This window comes from Sesamum indicum, linkage group LG2, assembly GCF_000512975.1.
Source record: "Sesamum indicum cultivar Zhongzhi No. 13 linkage group LG2, S_indicum_v1.0, whole genome shotgun sequence".
Taxonomy (NCBI): Eukaryota; Viridiplantae; Streptophyta; class Magnoliopsida; order Lamiales; family Pedaliaceae; genus Sesamum; species Sesamum indicum.
In genome coordinates this window covers 3,100,903-3,120,543 of record NC_026146.1, presented here as the reverse complement: position 1 = coordinate 3,120,543, position 19,641 = coordinate 3,100,903, and the positions used below count along the sequence as shown (strand labels likewise).

At 31.8% G+C, this 19,641-nt stretch overlaps 1 protein-coding gene across 1 annotated transcript; it reads right to left on the bottom strand.

The window, feature by feature from the left end:
- On the bottom strand, positions 1,963-9,381 carry LOC105178406 (monosaccharide-sensing protein 2). Its single transcript, XM_011101873.2, has 6 exons — positions 8,706-9,381; positions 8,368-8,487; positions 7,533-8,093; positions 3,998-4,941; positions 2,953-3,140; positions 1,963-2,761 (listed from the first exon to the last, which is right to left on the bottom strand). The coding sequence occupies exons 2-6, from the start codon at positions 8,444-8,446 to the stop codon at positions 2,311-2,313; spliced, it is 2,223 nt and encodes a 740-aa protein (XP_011100175.1). The 5' UTR covers positions 8,447-8,487; positions 8,706-9,381; the 3' UTR covers positions 1,963-2,310.

The following is a 19,641-nucleotide window of genomic DNA, read 5'->3' as shown; positions in this document are numbered from 1 at the left end:
TGAACTAAAGTTAGTGCCCTAAAATCATATCATTCTCGGACCTCTTTTGGTTTGGACCCTTCTAACATCTAGATTCGGTTATATTTTTCAAACATTTTGATAATGGTCTTGCTCAGATTGAAGCTTTTGCGAGAAATTAATTTTTCCATATTTGTTGGTAAACCTGCCAAGCAGAAGAAGAAGGTATTAACTCATTAGTATTAACCTTAGAGGTGTCAATCATTAGCCTAAGGCTAATCTCTCCCTTTTTAACCCCAGAGGTGCTGGGTTGACTCGAATCATCAGAGGTTTGCACTTCTGGTGACTCAATTGTTGCCGTTTCACCAAAGTCTGGTGATAGCCTCTTGCAACCAGTACTTGAATCTACCACTATAGGTCTAAAATCCTACCGGTGGAGTTAAATTTAAGATGGAACAAACCTCAAGAAGGGTAAATGTAGTTTTTGATCTAACAGAAATGTATTTGTAATTATGTCAAATCTCAGGGGTATTGATGTAATTTATCCTTAGAACTAATAAATAGTTTTTTCTTTTTATTAGAACTTTGTTTTTTTATAACTACCTTGAATTTATTCAGTTCAGATAATTTCTTCTTAAAATAACGAATAATTAGTATATCAATAAATTTTAAAGTATTTAAAAATAAAAAAATATGAATAAAACAATACTAAAAAGAAAATTTAATGTGTATAATTAATATTACTAAAAAAAGGTAAAATCCTATCAAATTCAAAATAAACAATAGTAATATCATTTAAAAGTATAATTTTAGAAATAACTAATTACTAACATATTAGTTGTGGACTAAATATCAGTTGTTTGCTAACAAAAGAGAAATATATATATATATATATATATATATATTTAGACTAAATTTATAAAAAAAAATAAAGTTAACAAAAATAAATAAGTATTAAGAATAAAAACAGCTATAGAAAAATAAAGCATTACCTTTTTTTTTATTAAATTGAAATTGTATTTGAAAATTCAATTATTCAGATAATAAATTATTATTTGATTTTTCAACATTAGATAGTCGTATATGCACATACAAGATTTAGTGAATATTTGACCGAGCTTAAAAGTTCTTTAAAATATTTTATAAGCTCTATAAAATTTTTTGATATTTTATTTTTTTTATAGAGTTTATAAGATTTTAAAATAAGATGTTCACGATCTTATAAACTTTTTTTTAAAAAAATAAAAAATAATCTCAATCACCCCCCCCCCCCCAAAAAAAAAGACCATTTAAGCTCTTTAATTTTAATATTCATAAAAAAATTACTTTTATAATTTTGTTATTATTTCACTTTTATCCTTCATATAATTGACATTTTCTCCCAAAATAGAACTTTCTATTTATTTGATTTGAAATTATAATAATTAACTTAATATTATACACAAAAAAGAAAAAATATATTATACACAAAAAATAATATAACAAAAATAAATCAAATTAAAAACATAGAAAATAACCAAAAAAAAATTACAAATAAAACATGATCAATTTTATTAAATTGGAACATCTTACAAAAAAAATCCAAAAATAAGGGACTTTGATTAATTAATGTTATACTAATATTGTTTTTCTGTATTATGTTTTACTTTTGCACTAATTTATTCAAATACAAGATTATCAAATATAACAATTAGTAAATACAAATTTAAAAAAAAATCAATTTTAAGGAATAAATTATTTATATAATAGTATCACGTACATTAAAAGTAAATTACAAATAATAAAATTAAATGATTATAAAAACATTATCAATTTTTTTTAAAAAAAATATAATTGTATATAACGATAGAAATATAAACATATGAATTCAATTTTTTTCATAGCTAATAAGTGATATATTCACCACTGAATATACATGTCTACACGTGCATTACACGTGATACTTTTTAATTTTTTTAGAAAAAATATCAACTTGCCAAATTTCCCAAATACCCTTGAATAATGTGGTGTAACCAATCATTCAACAAAGAGTTAGGGCCAAAAGAGTAAATTCGTCCGTGCCTACCAAATTTAGGAGAAGGCTACAAGTACCCCTCACTTCCAAAAACATTTTGACAGAGAAGAGACTGTAAATTTGCTACTCACAGCCACAGCCACAGCCACAGCCACAGCTGAACTCACACAGATGACCATAAACTCAAACTTTTCCTATTATATAGCAAGAAAGATGTAGGAATGTCTGTCTGATACATTAACTAAATTGCCACAAACGCTAATTCTCAATGGAACTAACATTGAAATCATCTTCAGCAGCATGGAGCTCCGGCACCGATCGTCGTCCAGCGTTTATCGTTACTCGTTTTTAGCACTGCCAGCGGCAGCTTGTTTTGCTCCAACGGCGAAGAACTCTGTAATGACTTCCAACGGCATGCCCTTCGTTTCTGGAACCCTCAAGAATATGAAAATCCATGAGACCACACAGACCACAGCGTAAATCCCGAAAACACCAGCTAACCCGATTGAGCTCAGCATCACGGGCAGAGTGTAAGTGACGATAACATCGCATATCCAGAAAACTAAGGCGCAGATAGCAATGCAGATGCCACGCACCCTTGTTGGGAAGATTTCGGAGCAGAGGATGTTTGGGATTGGTCCGTAGCCCATCACGAATGTGCAGAAATAGATGACGACGCAGATGGTTGAGATTACAGCATGAGCCACAGTGCCAAAATTAAAAACGTTGCCAATTACAAGGGCAACGAGCGATATTATTAGTACAGGTATTGTCGTCAACAGAAGGGACCTGGATAAGCATTGTGGGAAGTAGAAAGATACCATTTCAAAACAAGCACAAGCAGAAATTGCGAATCAAGGGCACAACTTACTCTTTTAATTACAACCTCCAATTGAGGAGGGGGAGGGGGAGGGGGAGTGACGACAAGACATTAAAAAAAAAGGTAACAGAGAAGAGAAGAGAAAAGGGATGTAAGTTACCTTCTACCAGATACGTCCATGAACCGCATAGCAACAGCAATACTCGGTAGCATCAAGAAATTTGTGAATGCACTAATGAGGAAAGACGAAGAGTCCGAACCAATGCCGAGGTTGGAGAGAAGAACGTCCACACCAGCCTGCTGAAGAATTTGGGGAGTATAGTACAAAACTCCATTGATACCAGAAAACTGCAGAAATACGAGATGAAATCAGATAATAGTTTGAAAATGAATTTTATCAGCCGGCAAATTCCCTCATCCTGAAAATGTTGTGAGACAGCTTCCACAAAGACATAAATCTTTGTACAATTTTCTTGAACAAATATGCAGACAAAATCCAGATGCATTATGGATTATAGTATAGTAAATGTGATTAAAGTCGCTTACTCTCTAGACAAGTACGAAAAAAATGACTGTGATTTGACACACTGGATAAGGCAATGTAAACCAACATTGACTGTTTAATTATACCTCCGATTTCCAGGTTTATTTTGATTGTCATCTTAAAGATGACTTTCCAGTCAACTAAGAGATTTTATGAACAAAATCGTAATGATTATCGCCATTCTTTTGGCACACTTTAGTTAAGAACTCTTAGGCGCTGATCCAGCTTGCTGATTTGGATGCATTATCCAAGAAACCAAGCACAAGATGTATATCAACTAATCTTTTGATGGCCATTCGGAAAAATTGTTTCACGAGACAGATTAATTGTTTTGATAGCGTAACACGGATGCAAACCCCAACCACCTGACCTGTTTCCCACTTTCATACCTGCCCGCCTCTCCAACCTATCCCCAATAAAAGATGTTAAACAAAGAAAAATAGATATTGAAATTTGAAATAAAGACGAGACATGTACATCTCTCAAAGAGGGATAAACAGAAAATGAAAGTTAAATGCCTGATCCCAATGAGCACATGAAGCTATGGAACACAGCACTGAAAGGAAATAGTGGAGTTGTTAAATGGAACTAAGTTATATATAATATATTTAATAACATACAGGATTTTTATATATTGTTGTAATAAGAAGTCAGGGAATACCTGCTGCAGTATTTGAATCCCAATCCCAACAATTAATGCTCGTTTAACCCCTGGTTCAAGAAGAGCAGCCAAAATTTGCACTTTTCCAGCAGTTTCCGCCGGATGTACCATCGCTGGCCCGACTGCATGCCGATCCACAAGTTCCTTTGCGTAAAGAGCGGGCTGGCTCACTAGAGCCGCAGCCTGGATATACTCTCCATCTATGGGAGCATCACCACCAGGTATTGAAACAAGAGAACCACGTCTCGAGTTAAGTGGGGCGCCCTCCTGGTGCAAATAAATCCTCTTAAAACCGCCTTCTTTCTTTCCATCTTCACCTTCTCTTTCCGACCATTTCCATGCTAATTGCCAACCACCACCTATGCCAGCAGCTTCTCCGGCATTCCCTTGAATGAGACTACTGTGGCGTCTCATGTTCAAGACACTACCATGGGATTGAGGATGGGCCATTTCCTTCTCCATACTTGTATTTTGACGTGAAATCAAGGGGCTCTGCAAATTGTCATCGGAGTCGGCATCTCCGGCCTCTGATGCATAACCCTCGCCCTCTCTCTGCAGACTCTCTTCGTCCCACTCTTCATTCTTGATATTAGGCTCCGCAGTGCTGAACATGCTGCCAAAATTTGGGAATAGCATGCTTCGCATGCTCCCCGTTTCCGGGAGCTTCTCATGTACGCTGCCGAAGAGTGTCACAAGAGGATCCATAAGAGGCACGTTTTGATTTGCCATGCTACCTTGATGGGAGACGATGCTAAGACGACTCTGCCCACTAATGGGCTTCGCAATCCACGAGAGTCCCTCTTCAGGCCCATACAACTTGATGTGGTCTTTATCTGCCATTGGCTCCTGATCCTCCCCGAGTTCATCCGCCGGACCGATGATGTATTCTTCTAAAGAAGTTTCACCACCAACTGCTAGACCCTCTACCAATAAAGCCATTTCACCTGTGAATGGAAGTTGATCAGCAGAAGCCAAATAATGAGTTACATGAAAGTAGAATTTTTTTTTCCCCACATCGTATAAATCTCTTTGCTTATACATGGGAAGATTCTGTTATTTGAGATATCATGATAAATGTTCTTACAAGATTCCACTGTCAGTTATTATCGAGTAAAAGTGCAACGCAATAAACACTGACGCCAACTCTTGTAATAAAATGAGAAGTACTGGAAAATTGGTGCATCGGGTCATCTTAACTATACATTGACCTTCAGGCAGTGGACCTCCAACAACATAAATGAGCAAAACATATTTACGCACAGATCCGTCCGCATTTCTAAACGAAGAAAGTTAAGATTTGGACAGCGGAGCATTATTAGGATTCGGAATTGAAATATTAATTAGTTCAACAGTTTCTAAAAACAAATATTGTAGCCAACACCATACATGACACATTTGATGAGTTACGGCTAGTTTTTGATAATTAACAGCATTCACCTGTTGGTCCTGGAACAGTTTGATTTGCACCAGCATAATGAATTTAATGATGTTAAAACTAGTTTCACATAATATTAGTGCATAACATGCATATCAGACATGTCATTTTCACACAAGGGAGTTACGTCATAAAACAAGTGGCATCTGAAATGTTAACCAAAAAGGAAAAGTTTTCAACTCAGGAATAAAGGCCTCATAAATCGCACAGGATTATATCGAATTTGAAACATCGAAAATTTCAACCTACATTCACCATATCTGTATTTAGAAAGATCAAGCACACATCACTATCAAATTTCGTGACCCCATTAAAGAAAACCTATTATAGACAATCAAATATGGCTCAGTGATTACATAGGCATAAGCTGTCCTGTGTCAAATTGTTGTTGCAAATATTCATTGTCTTTAGAATACACCATTTGGTCAACATGACATTAATCTCGATCAAGCAAGATGTGCTAAGACAACATATATTGAAAGACGTGTAATAAACATTCTACATGATGTCCTTACATAACTCATCACATGCGATTGCGGCAATGTGTGGTTTAGGAAGACTCGAACAAAACCATCTCCTACACAGGCCGACAAGAAGAAAAAGAAAGGTCTACTTGCCCCCTCGGGTGAGAGGGAAAATAAGGTAGTTTGATCAAGAGGAATTTATTTAGAAATAGTAAAAGGAAATTAAGAAAATACTATCCCTTGACAACTTTTAAAATCTTGGCAAGAAGCGTGGATGGGATTCACGCTTATATATAAAAAAGGTAAAATAAGATTATTATACAAGCGTGGAGTGACGGACAAGGTCCACGCTTCTTATAATTAAAAATCAATAAACTTTAGAAGCGCGGGCCTTCTTTGCGGTTCCCCAATTTAATTAAAAAATCAATGAGTTCCGCGCAGGCTACCCTGTGCACACGGATGAATAAGAAGCTCTTCTTCTTCTTCTTTTTAAATGCTTTTTCATAAAAGCATTTGAGAAATATTAGAGTTCTTCTTTATCTCCATTACAAAACATTTAAGTTCATGACAAAGTATTTCTGAAAGATGAGCTCAAATGTTTAGTAATGAAGAAAAAGAAGAACTCTGTTCAAATGCTTTCGAAATGAACTCAAAGAAGAAGAGTTCTTCACCTGTGACTGGTCTTTGTTCGACAAGTCTAGTCACTGTGCATTGCGTAGCCTGCTGCATGGTCAGCCTCTGACCAACCTCAAAAAGCTTTCTATATGCGTGTACATATATGCAGATGAGTTCCGTGTTTTTTAGGAATATTTTTTTTCCTGAATTGAAGAAGCGTGAACTTATAAATTTATTATTACTATTATTATTATCATTAAAGGAGCTGGGACATGAACACGCTTCTACCTAAAGTCTAAAAAGTTGTCAAAACACAGTATTTTGTTACATTTTTTTAACTATTTTAAATGAAATAATCTCTTCTATTTGAAGTATTGTGTTACAGCACTCCCTATGGCCAAAAGTAAATAAAATTTCATTATATTTACCAGAGCTTTAGCCACAATTAGATGAATGGTTATCTGTTCGCCATCCTTCAGGCGGAAGTGAAGATCACTGATGCGAAAAGTTAAACTTAACAAGGGTATTTTCAAGTTTAATTAAGTACAGGTTTCTTAACAAACACTAGATCTAATCCATTAATCAGGCCAAACAAGTTTTACATCGGCTGAATCTCTGTGTAACACCTCCACTAACTTGACATACAGCAAGTAAAATTACAAAAGAATGCTAACTACCAGCCAAGCAGAGCTCCTACTTGATCTAGGTTCCATTACCCACCAATAGCAAATAAATTCACCTGTCAGCAACAATTAAACTCAAGATATAATTCACATCAAAGCATTCAATAAATAGATACATTTCGTGAACAGATCAATGATCGTGTTGCAACTTGTGAGGCACAGATTTGCCTTCTAGAAAAACTCGACTTATGCACAATAATCAACCTTCACATAGCTAACATGACATTCATTCTAAGACAAACTGAAAACTTAAAATTCTGAAGTCAAAAATGAAAACGAATTTTGTCATCTCAGCAAATAAGATAGTCAATCACGCAGCACTAGAGAGAAAAATGTACCCGAAACATCCTCCCTACCGCGCAGCTTTTGCAAGACTCGTTTGGCCTCAAGCATCTTTCCTTTACTTACTAGCCATCGAGGAGATTCAGGCAAATAAAATACTGTTAATGCAAAATATAAAAGAGAAGGAACAGAAAGTACTCCTAGCATCAATCTCCAGCTTGGTGAGGGCAGTAATGACATTCCGAAAATCATACAATATGCCAGAAACATTCCACCAGAGCCAGTGAACTGGGGAAGAGTATTTAACAGGCCTCGTATCTCAGATGGTGCAGTCTCGGATATGTAGAGAGGAACTAGAGTAACAGCAAGTCCAATACCAAACCCATCCAAGAGCCTCGCTAGAAGCAGGACGTAAACATTAGGTGACCACAACATTATCAAGCCACTGAGAAAATAGAACATGGACGACGAAATAAGCATAGGGCGTCGACCAATCAAGTCCGATATCGTTCCTGAGCAAGTGGTGATAAGCGTGGCTCCAATGAGCGACATTGCCACAATCAGCCCCTCTATGGCAGCTCCCAACTGAAGCTCTTTTTTAATGTAAACGACCGCTCCTGGACATATAAGAATAAAAATTAATCAGAGACAGGAAAGCGCAAGAGAGTATACATCAAAACCCGAAACGGACTTTCTCATCGGATATGAAGAGAAAATAATTAATATGAAGAAGATGTTACCAAGAAAAGATATTTCCAGCATGATTTTCCAATTTCAGAAAAAGACAACTAATAATTTACAAAAACTTGAAACATTACAGTGAATTTACTTAAGAGTAATGAAAACCAGAATACATTTTAAATAAACTTAGCATATAAGAGAAAAATTAACCTGCAATAGTTGCATTATCCCAACCCTGCAAAAAGTTGCCAATTGTGGCAGCAATGGCTACCAATGCAGCCCCCTTCATTTTCTCACCACAGAATCAAACTTCAAATCTTCAAACAAACCCTTCAATCAGAAAGAAACAAAGATCAATAAAATTTGAACAATTGATAAAAAGATCCTACTTTCAAAGTTCTGCTGTTGTTCTTCATGTACTAAAACAAGTTACTCAAATAGAACAAGAAACAATTATCAAAATATGATTGGAAAATGGCCAACAACATCAAGAAAGTCTAATACAAAGAAAATTCAGAGATCTAAAAGTTATAAAATCTTTTGTTTACCTTTAGAGGAGCTGAAAAAGGTAAACTCGAGCACGGTATGAAAGCGGCACTCTGAGTACTAAGAAAAGTAAAGAGGGCCGATAATTCTCAAGGCCTACTAGCCGAGTGTGCACATATATATTTACTTAAGAGTTAGAGAGAGAATGAAGAGCAAGATATAACCAGTACAGCTAAGTAATACAATACACTTTCCTTATTCAGAGGATTTGACATAATTATCAGCAGAACAGGGATGGATTTCGTGGGTTGGGGTGGGGTGGAATGTTCGCTGCATCCTGACAAATTAAGGCCTCAAAAAAAGTTTCTTTTTCAGTCAAAAAGTGAATTCCAGAGTGTGTGAAACTGCAAGCTTTCACAACACAGAGTCTCCAGTTCACTCCAAGACAGCTCTTTTACTCGGGGATTCTCCAAAACTACCCAAAAGGAAAACCTTAGTACACAAACTAAGGGAGCCCACAAGTTCGAAATGGAGAAAGAATCACAATAGCATATCACAATTCAATCTTTTGTTGCTGAGGAGTGAAATTAAGAACTGGATTGTGTGAATTGGAATAAAGGGCCTGCAAGAAATAGAAAGAGATTTTGAGAAATAACAAAAAATGGGATGGACTGAAAATTGAGAACAAGAAGAGGAAAGAAAAGAATGCAGTCCAATTTGATCCAGAAAGAACTTTCGTTTGTTCCTTAGATAATATATAATTATTAGATCCTCTGCTGTCTTTCTTGTCCTCTTTTTTCACCCTTCATTTTCCTATTCTTTAAATTCTTACAGACCCCACAGAACTATGACAAAGTAGTCAAGAAGGATGATAATGGCTTCAGGTTAAATCCGCACTCCCCTACAAATCCTACATATCTATATTTATTTATGCACATGTATAGTACTCAGTCACAGATGTAAATATAATAATTTTGAACTAAAATAATAATATACATCGATTAAATTTTTATTTTTTAAGGCGTCGTGATAAAATCGTAAGGCTCATATAAAATTAGAACAAATAATACCACGTGCAATGAGATATCTATCGAGTCCCAAACTACATCATTCGGCATCATTTGTAGGAATGGTTACATGTGTTCATCCCGAGCCCTTTATATGAGGAGCTGATGATATATATAAGCATCTCACGTCAATTGCCGGCAAGGAGCTTGAGCGACTTATAAGCCCCAAATCCTCATCTTCTTAATAATATGCCTTTTCAGACTAAAATCATATGATTTATACAAAGTTAAAATAGAAAATACATCTCGCAGCAAGACACGTATCAAATTACAAGACATCATAAAACAGCAAAAATATAATTTTCACATTTAAAAGATAATTTCATTGTTGATAACTTAACTATACCCTTATTTCACTTTTGGTACCTCAAGTTCTAAGTCAAAGACTTAATACTTAATATGTATTTTTTATCACTATTGCTACCCTCCATTGGTTTTGAATAGTCCACCCCATTTTAGAGGGGGGAAAAGGTGGGATTTTGTCATAAAAGACCATATTTAGCAACCATAGACATCAATACATAATAGAGACATGAGAGGGTTTAATAAATTATAGTTTCCATCTTTTTCAAATTCGAATACAAGGTAGTTTGTGTAAATGATGATATTTTTAGTAGGTATAATTATCTATAAGATAGGAATAGTTTATATAAATAGATTATAAATTAAGAATATAAATGTAATTATTTCATACTTTTATTATGAGACGTCAATTTTATCACTGAAATAAATTTTTCTTTACTTCTACTTTTGTTTTGAATTTTAATAGCTCGGAATATAATTATAAGTTTTTTAAGATATTAGAGGAATTTAGAATTTATACAAGAATAATTAATTAAAATAAAATGGGCTCCTTTTAATTTCACATCGATTTCTTGAAACATAATTAAGGATAAAAAGTAGTTTTTTTTTACCAAAATGAAACTGATTTGGTTTTCTGAGCAAAATAAATAGAAAAAAAATGTCATAAAATTAACACGTACATAAAAAATGATAATACACTTATTTATTGTAAGAAAAATAACTTTTATTTTTTATATCTTTCAGTAAAAGATGAGGGACTAATGAAGACATTTGGCATAGATAATCTACGTAGAATTTTCTAATTAAGATCAGAAAAGTGAAATTACCATTTGAGCCACAAAAAAAGAAAAAAAAAACCCTCTAAAAAAGAGAAAAGATAATGTGACCCTACAATAGCTCTAATATTTCCTGAAATTCAAACTTGTAACTCATTTTTTTATAAAAATACGATCGCACTATGAGATTATTTGAGCGTGTTTGTAAGAAACAATGAGCTTCTTTTTTAAAAGTTCAGGGACTATGTTGATATTTATTTATTTTTTCTCAAAGAGGATTTGTACTTTCTGTTATTATTTTTTTGTCCAAGGGAAAGAAAATAAGATTAATCAAAAAAAAAAGAAAAAAAAAATCAAGCGAAGAGTGAAGTTTAATTGAGAGAAAAGTGATTCATTGTGATTTTGGTAGTTAAAATTGTGAGTTGATGAAAGGGATATATCATATACCAAGGAAGGAAGGAAGCGTAAGGTTGTTTGTTGTTTGTTCAATAATTGGAGAATGGACAAAATCCTCTCTCTCTCTCTCTCTCTATATATATATATATATGTATATCCATCTCAGAAATATGGAAAGTTTTAAACACAATTTTATGCTATTTTTAGGGGTTAATTATATAAAATATATAACTAAAAAAATATTTTTTTTAATAAAAAAACCCATCTCGTGGATAACATTAAGTCGTGGATGTCATCCACGACATGGTTTTAATATATATAAATATTTTTTTTTAATTTTATTTTTTTATAAATAAATTATATTCAATTAATTATTAACAACATAGTAAAATTAAAAAAATTATAATATTAAAATTTTATTAATTTAAAAAATACAATAAACTATATAAACGTAATAGTGTATATTTTTTCATACAATTCTAAAAATACAGTTAAAAAAGCTAATTATTGTTGAGAACCCCGCATCGACACATTTGATTATGTAGAAGAATCTCTTTGTTGGGTTTGTTGCCTTTCACACGTTTACGGCCAATCCATCTCGTTATGAATACGTGATGTTTGGTTCGACTAGGGAGTGTGGAGATACGAATAATAGTGTCGTGGACCAACTCAAATTTCGGGACATCCCAATAATTTTCGAATGCACAGATTCAAATGACTTAAAATATATATTTCTGTAAGCCATTAAATCATAATAATCATTCACCATTGATGCAACGTTAATCATGTATGCAACGCATACTTTTTTAGCATGGCTGCAAGGGATGCCAAATTGAGTCGACTTGCCGCATGAACATTCTCGCTTCGCAATTTTGACAATATAGATATTGAGTCCATGCCAATTCGACGTTTTGTAACAACTGAGGACCGTTGAACCTGATGGTATTTTGTAACCATATGCTCAATAGCATTTTGTTGCCAAGGTGTGAACATCTTGTAACAAAATCCGTCCACAGTTGATTGTTGGTCAACAGTACACTTCTCTTCGCAAACCTCTTATGAAAATAATGGACAGTATGTTGAAAAGTCATCTCAGCTATTGCTGTCAACGGTAGGTGGCGAGCACGTTTCAAAACTTCATTGATGCATTCTGACATGTTGGTCTTCAAAATACCGCATAGCAATCCACCATCATGAGAAGTTGTCAATTTTTTCTTGTTAATCTCGTCTAAGAATTCAAAGGCACCTAGTTTTTTACTCTTTATCTCTTCCATAATTCAATTGAATTTTCTAATTTGATATTCAATGCCAGTTCTCCATAAAGAATCCTTCGACACAATATTTTGTGACGACTGTTGAAATTAGAATACACATACCTCAAACAATATCGGTATATACCGTGAGGTAGCACAAAATCCAAACTTGGTGTCGTGGATGACATCCACAATATTAAGTTGTGTATAGCATCCACGACACCCCATTTTTTTTAAAAAAATTATTTTTTTAGTCGAGTCGTGGATCACATTCATGAATCGACATAATTTTATTATATATTTTTACATAAATTATGTTTTTATAATTTCTTTTAATAATATAAAAATAATTAACCCCTATTTTTAGATTCTTCTTCGTTTTATTTTATTTTGTCTTTCTCATATATTTTTGAAAATATATTGAGAAATATTTTCTCAAGAAACATATGATGACAATAAATATTTTTGTGTTCATGAGTTCTACAGTCACTTGAATGTTTTTTTTTTACAAGGAATACTATATTTTTACTTGTCTTTATTTATTTTTTTTTAAAGTGAAAATAATGAATTATTATTTTTTAAATAAATTATTATTAAATATCTACATCTAATAACTGCAAACAACTATAATATTCATATACTATGATCAATATCAGATAACTAAATCTAATCAATAATCACTATTAAAATAAAATATTATTTCTTATACTATAAATTATAGCCATGAGTCCTACTATTTAAGTAAAATACTTGATTTCTTTTGTATATCACTACCCCAAAAAAATTATTATTTCTTATACTATAAATTACTACAATTTAAAAATCATAGTAAATCAATACTATCTGCTACGATCAAACAAATTTTATGCGAAAATTTAAGTTTAGACCATAGTTAATCGATATTTGCTGTAGTTTTCAGCTGTTGCAAATATTTAGGCCCTATCTTGCAGATACAACGATTAACAGCCATTGCGCAACTGTGATTAATTAGTATCCATCACAGTTTTTTACTTTTAATTGTGTAATTGAAGAACCGTAAGAGGAAATATAACTTTTTATTATAATTAATTTTGTGATTAAAATATAAAAAAAATTAATTAATTATGAATGTACAATAATTATAGTGTTGTTTTTGCAAATGAAGTCAGAATATTAATTATATAAAAAAAATTCATGACGTATAATTTCAATAAAAATGAGGGTGAATTGATAAGTATCAAGGGTTTGACTTTACTAGTTGTTATGTTGGACAAATCACTTATTTGCAAAACGAATAATAGAATCAATGTATATATATATATATATATGACTTCACCTATGCAAAATCAATCATTGTCACATCAATTGATTATCTGGAATAAATTGAAGTTTGATAATTAGTTTGCTGACGGATCCATCCTTTGCAACTAATAAGAAATGATTGATTTTAAAGGAAATTAGAATTAATATTTTTATTATTAAAAAAAATAATAAATTGCAACTATCTTTCTTGAGATTTAATATAATAATAAAAATATAAAAAATTATAAATATTCTTTTTATTTTAATGTCCGTATAGCAATGTGCCTATTTTGTTAGTCTCAATTACATTTTTATCCATTTTTTATGGTGAACTCGTCAAAATACACTTTTTGATTATGAACTATATTTTAATTTTTAGAATTTTCTAAAATATATTTTTGGACTAATATTTTTGGATTATTTATTTTACCTTAAAATTTTTTTTTATATATTTTTTCAATTTTTTTGTTTTTGTTATTTCATAAATTTTTTTAATAAAAGTAAAGTAGTAATATTCACCTCACGGCGACATAATTGTTTCATAAAAAAAATAAGTAATGGTAAAAGCAGTAAAATACCCCTTCTCTTTTAGAAATTAACGGAGAATGTATGTCACACGTCTAAAATGGGAGTAGATTTCGTTTTTAACACCTTTTGATATTATTTTATATTTGTAAAAGTTTATTTTTCCCCTTTCTTTGATATATAAAAGAAAATTAATATTTTAGTTTATATACATTCTAATAAATCATATGTTGTTGATTAATAATTTTAATTAATTATATTTATTTATGAAATATAAACTAAATATAAATAATATTTAAATTAAAACTACTATTTAAAATAAAATTTTAATTTTAGATTATTTTATTTTAATTTTTTAAAAATTGAGAATAATATATTTTCTTTTTTTGCCCTCTTCTTCTTTATCGGCCGTCTCATCCTCGACAGAAAAGAAGACTGGGCAACGACGCCCTAGATCGAGCGCCGCCTCTTCTGCCGTCGATGCTTTGTGTGCGGATGATGGCAACATCAACCAAACTGTTATGGCGCCGTTGCCATCACTTATTCTGCCGTCGCCGCCTATATCTTTATATATATATATATTATATCATACTTATGAATATTATATTTTAAATTATTGGAGATTTAGATCGTTCATTTTTTAACAATTGAAAATCAATGATTATGTTAAGAAGTGTATAACACGCAATTCAACATAAATTTTAAGACCGTTAAATTGGAAGGGGAAGTGTGCAATATTTTAAAAAATACAAGGGTTTATTTGCCTATTTTTGTAACACATGAAAGTTTCTAACTAAATTTTAAAAATACAGAGGGGTTTTATGCAACTTATCAAAAGAATTAATTACATGGTGATGTGCGTAGAGAGAAGCCTAAAATTCTATAAGATAACAAAAGTTACGGAGAAAAAGGTGAAGATAAAAGATGATCCACACTGACGAGTGATAGAATTGTTAGATGACTGATAAACTCCCCCTTGCCTTTGTATGGTTCAAGATCTTTCGGTTTTGCGCGGATAGACTTTAGCACTCAATAATGTGTGATCACGTCTTATGTAGTGCTCAAGTTTGTTTTGTTCTTTCTTTTTCTTTTTATCTCCTTCTGAATCTAATTAAGCTATTTTAATTTTATTTTCACTAAAACTTGACATAACAACTCCGGCATTCAAAAGATAAATAATCTAATTTATGCAATAAAATCATTTGAAAATAATAAAGACGAACATGAATAGGATCGTTAAATTGTTGTCTTATTAATTTAATGGTCTTACGTTTGAAAAGTGAAGAGTCGTGGGCAAGTGAATGAAGAGTCAAGAATTTTGTATTTATAGGTTGTTTTCTTCTTAAATAAAATATAATATTTGTCACCCTATTCTTTCATCTTCTTGCCAACAAAACCAACATTAAAAAGCACAACCACAAATTAATTTTATTAAAATCTTATTTTGGCTAAAATTTTCAAATTATCATTTGTGTTTTATAAAATTTAAAAAAAAAATAAAGTCGAGGACTCACAACCACAAAATTATGTATTTGAATGGAACTATATACTAGTGTATAATAGTTTATTAATTTCTTTTGTACATGTAAAAATTTGGAAATAATAGAATAAATTATGCCCAATAATAATAATAAAAGACAAAGTCCGAAGCACATCAGTGTTTCTTATTTTAGAAAATAGGCCATACTTTTATGGAATTTTCCATAAATGTTGCCAACTTGTTTTGCATACCCAATGGTTATGTCTTTGGATATGGATTTAAATATTGGGCTGTTTTGTTTTTATTCATGGCCCCAAATCCCACAATTTATGATTTTCTTAAATATTATGTTGCTTTCAAATTAATATTTTAAAATGGATTTCGGGCTGGTATATGATATATGGTGTTCCTGGCCAAGAACAAATACTGGTAGTGAACCATTGAATTCAAAAGAAAGAAACGAAGACCAGTGAAAATGGGATTGTACAAGAAAATGACTCATACAGACACACACTTACAGAGGTATTTGGAAGATGGGACACAACAACTACAAGCGCACAAACAGTAAGTGTTGGAAGGAGGTGCATATTGTTGCATTTGATGGGTTTTGAATTCAGGTCAAAAGGAAGAAAAGTGATGACTCCAACCACTACACCGATTAAGTATCTTTTTCTTAATTTTTGCTCTCATTTTTTATTAGTAGATGCTATTCAGAGTTATGGGATTTGTTTTAATTATTCTTTGTGCCGAATTCTTTCATTTGTTTTGAGGAATTCGACATCATTTTCGAGAGATGAGACTCCCCATAAACAATTTTTATATGTGGTGACGAAGGCCCCCAAGACCTTCGAGAGTTTTGATCTTGGGTCCGTGCAATCTCAGGTTGAGAGATTTTGTTGTTTACTTCCTCCCGCCTCTGCTCCTCTTCCTCGGGAGTCGAGGATAATTCTCGACTTCTGCGAGAGGAAGGAGGGGGCGATTCGCAGGCTGTTGCGCTACAAATTAGGCCATGGCTTGTACCGCTACTCGAGCAGATGCGTTGCGAATTAGGTTCAGCAAAGCTTCTTATTTTAGTTGGATCATCGGTTCTTGGGGCGAAACTTCTAGGGGAATGCTCTCCCGAGAGGCGCGGGGGGAGATTATCGACGTGGTGGGGGGAACTCCCCATTGAGAGGTACTTATTCATGAGTTGGGGGGTTACTTCCTGGGGTGATGATTGTTCGCGGGGAAGGTCTTGTTCTGGCTCGTTCACTTGTGTTTCACGAATCGCGTCCAAATTGTGGACGTCACGAGCTCGATACCTAGTTTGCATACTTAGTGTTGAGAATTTTTTTTTCCACAAATGGTGCTAATAATGTGGTTGTGATTTTAGCGAAAGGATGAAACGAAAATTTTACCTAAGACGCAACTGCACACCAGGTGAAAATATGATTTACGAATGGGTTTCTTGGTATGTGTGAGGTATCAAATCAATGAATAGTCATCCATCTAATAAATTATATTTTTTATATTTATAGTGGTGTTGGAATTTATATAATATGGTAGAATATTCTATGAGTTATATATTAAAATTACTTTTTAACCCATATAACTAAATGCGTATTAACAATATATACATCAATGGCCAAAAAATTGAGACTACATTAAATAGGTTTGAAATATATATAGGAAGGACATGATGCGTTAGCAGAAATTAAGGAAGAGTTAGGTCATAAATTATCTATCACTATTTAAGGTTACGTATCGTATGGTCTTTGGTTTCTTGTAAGTAGTTGTGGAAATCCCATAATCGCTAGCCTACCTACCTACCTCATCATCATTTCAACAATTTATGACTGTTATGAATTGTTTATGCTCAGGTTAAAGAGGGTTTCATTCTTTCAAATATAAAGACATTTTTTCCCCCTTTTCACGTATCAAATGAGGTTCACATGTCTGTATATAGCTTTTCTCTTAAATAAAATAAATAATATCATTTTATATAAGTAATATGTATATATTAAATAAAATATATAAGAAAATTTGGACAAAAGAAAAAAAAAATTTCCCTCCCTCAAGTCGTTAAAGTTTTATATCTTATAATCCCACTATCTAAACTTCAGAATACGTGTGTAAATTATTAAAAGGGTAAATTACAATTACTTTCTTAAAAATTATTATAACTATGAATATTTTTCGTTATTTAAGAAATCACAAATACACCTTTGATATTTGATAAAATTATATAATTTTTGGTTGGAGATATGAAGTTGTCAACTTTGTTCGTACTGTAATTTTTTTAATTATTTTCAAAAAAATTAAAAACTTATAAAAAATCAAACGGGCTGATGAAAATATCTTAAAAATTATCCACTCAATCCATAAAAGAACAAAAAAAATTAAAAATAAATAAAATTATAACTTTTAATTCACAAGAACATTTTGGTTAGTCGACAATAAAAAATAGATGAAAATCTAACGAATTGAGCTAATTATTAAATAATTATTAAAATTAAAAAAATATTAATAATTTTTTAAATAATAACAGAATGTTTGTAATTATGCTATTTATTAAAAAGCGAAGCTTGATTTGGACAGCGTCATGATGAAATGTATCATAAAGGTTCATTGAGGTGTCAAGATAGCAACATGCTGGTCCAATCTTGTTCCCCCATCCTTCTCTTCCATGTTACTCCTACCTAGTTGAATTTTTCCACATATTAAATTTTATAATATAAAAATTATATTGACACTTCTTAGAATTATGTTTAATTATATAAATATTTTTTATATTTTTTAATCTTATAAATGGATCTTTTGAATATGAAATTGTAATTTACATCAACACATTTTCAGAGATAAAAATTTACACAAATATTCTTGAAGTAATCTTTAAATGGTAAATATATATTTTCGTTAATAGTTATTGATAGCAATGACAATAGGTTTAGGTCTAATTAAAAATGTGTATGTCATGAATGAAGGATGACGTGGCATGGCTCGAGAATGCACTAGTGGAAGCGGTAAACGAAAGCGTATAATAATAAAAATTAAAATGTAAAAGAACGAATACAAGGGGTGTACCTTTAGAGTTCTTGGGTGTTTGATGTATATAGAAATAAAATAAGCATATACAAGGCTGAGGTAAAACTACATAAATCGAAAAAATAAAGAAGGTAGAAATACAATACCTTCATTTTCTAGCGTCCGGTTGAAATGTATATACACATAATATATATATATATATATATATTTAAGAAAAAATAAAGTTGAAAAAATAAGACGTTATGTGTTTTATGAGTCCCTTAAGTAAATAAGGGTTAATTACGCTTAAACCTTTCTAAAAATGAGAAAACATATTTTTTTTCAAAAAAGTTTTAAAATTACACTTATATAGGGTCTGGGTGTTAGCAAAAATTTTACATAAATTTCTAATTTTTCACTTCATCTAACATTCTCATGCATGTAATAATTTTGTACTTATAAAAGAAAAAATGTGATGATATTAACCTCACTCCTTATATATATTTATAGATTATAATTATGTCTTTATAAGTAAAAAAAATTACATAAAAATGTTAAATGCGATGCAAAATTAAAAAATTATGTAATTTATTTTGCTAATATTAATATTTTTCATCCAAATTCCAACGGAAGGAAGTCAGGTGTAAATGGAGAACTTTCATGGGGAGTATAAGTATAATTTTAATTTTTTTTTTTAAAAAATATAATTTTACATTTTTAGAGGAAGTCTAATGTAAATTTACCCGATAAATAAATAAAAAGGAACGAGTTATGGGATCATAAAGTGCAATTTTTTTGTTCTCCTAAGCATAGCGGTGTTAGATTTTTGCAGCCCAAAGATGTTGAAGTTGTCATAGCAGCTTGGAAATATTTAAGGAAATGGACATACACATAGTTTTTGTCTGAATCTGATC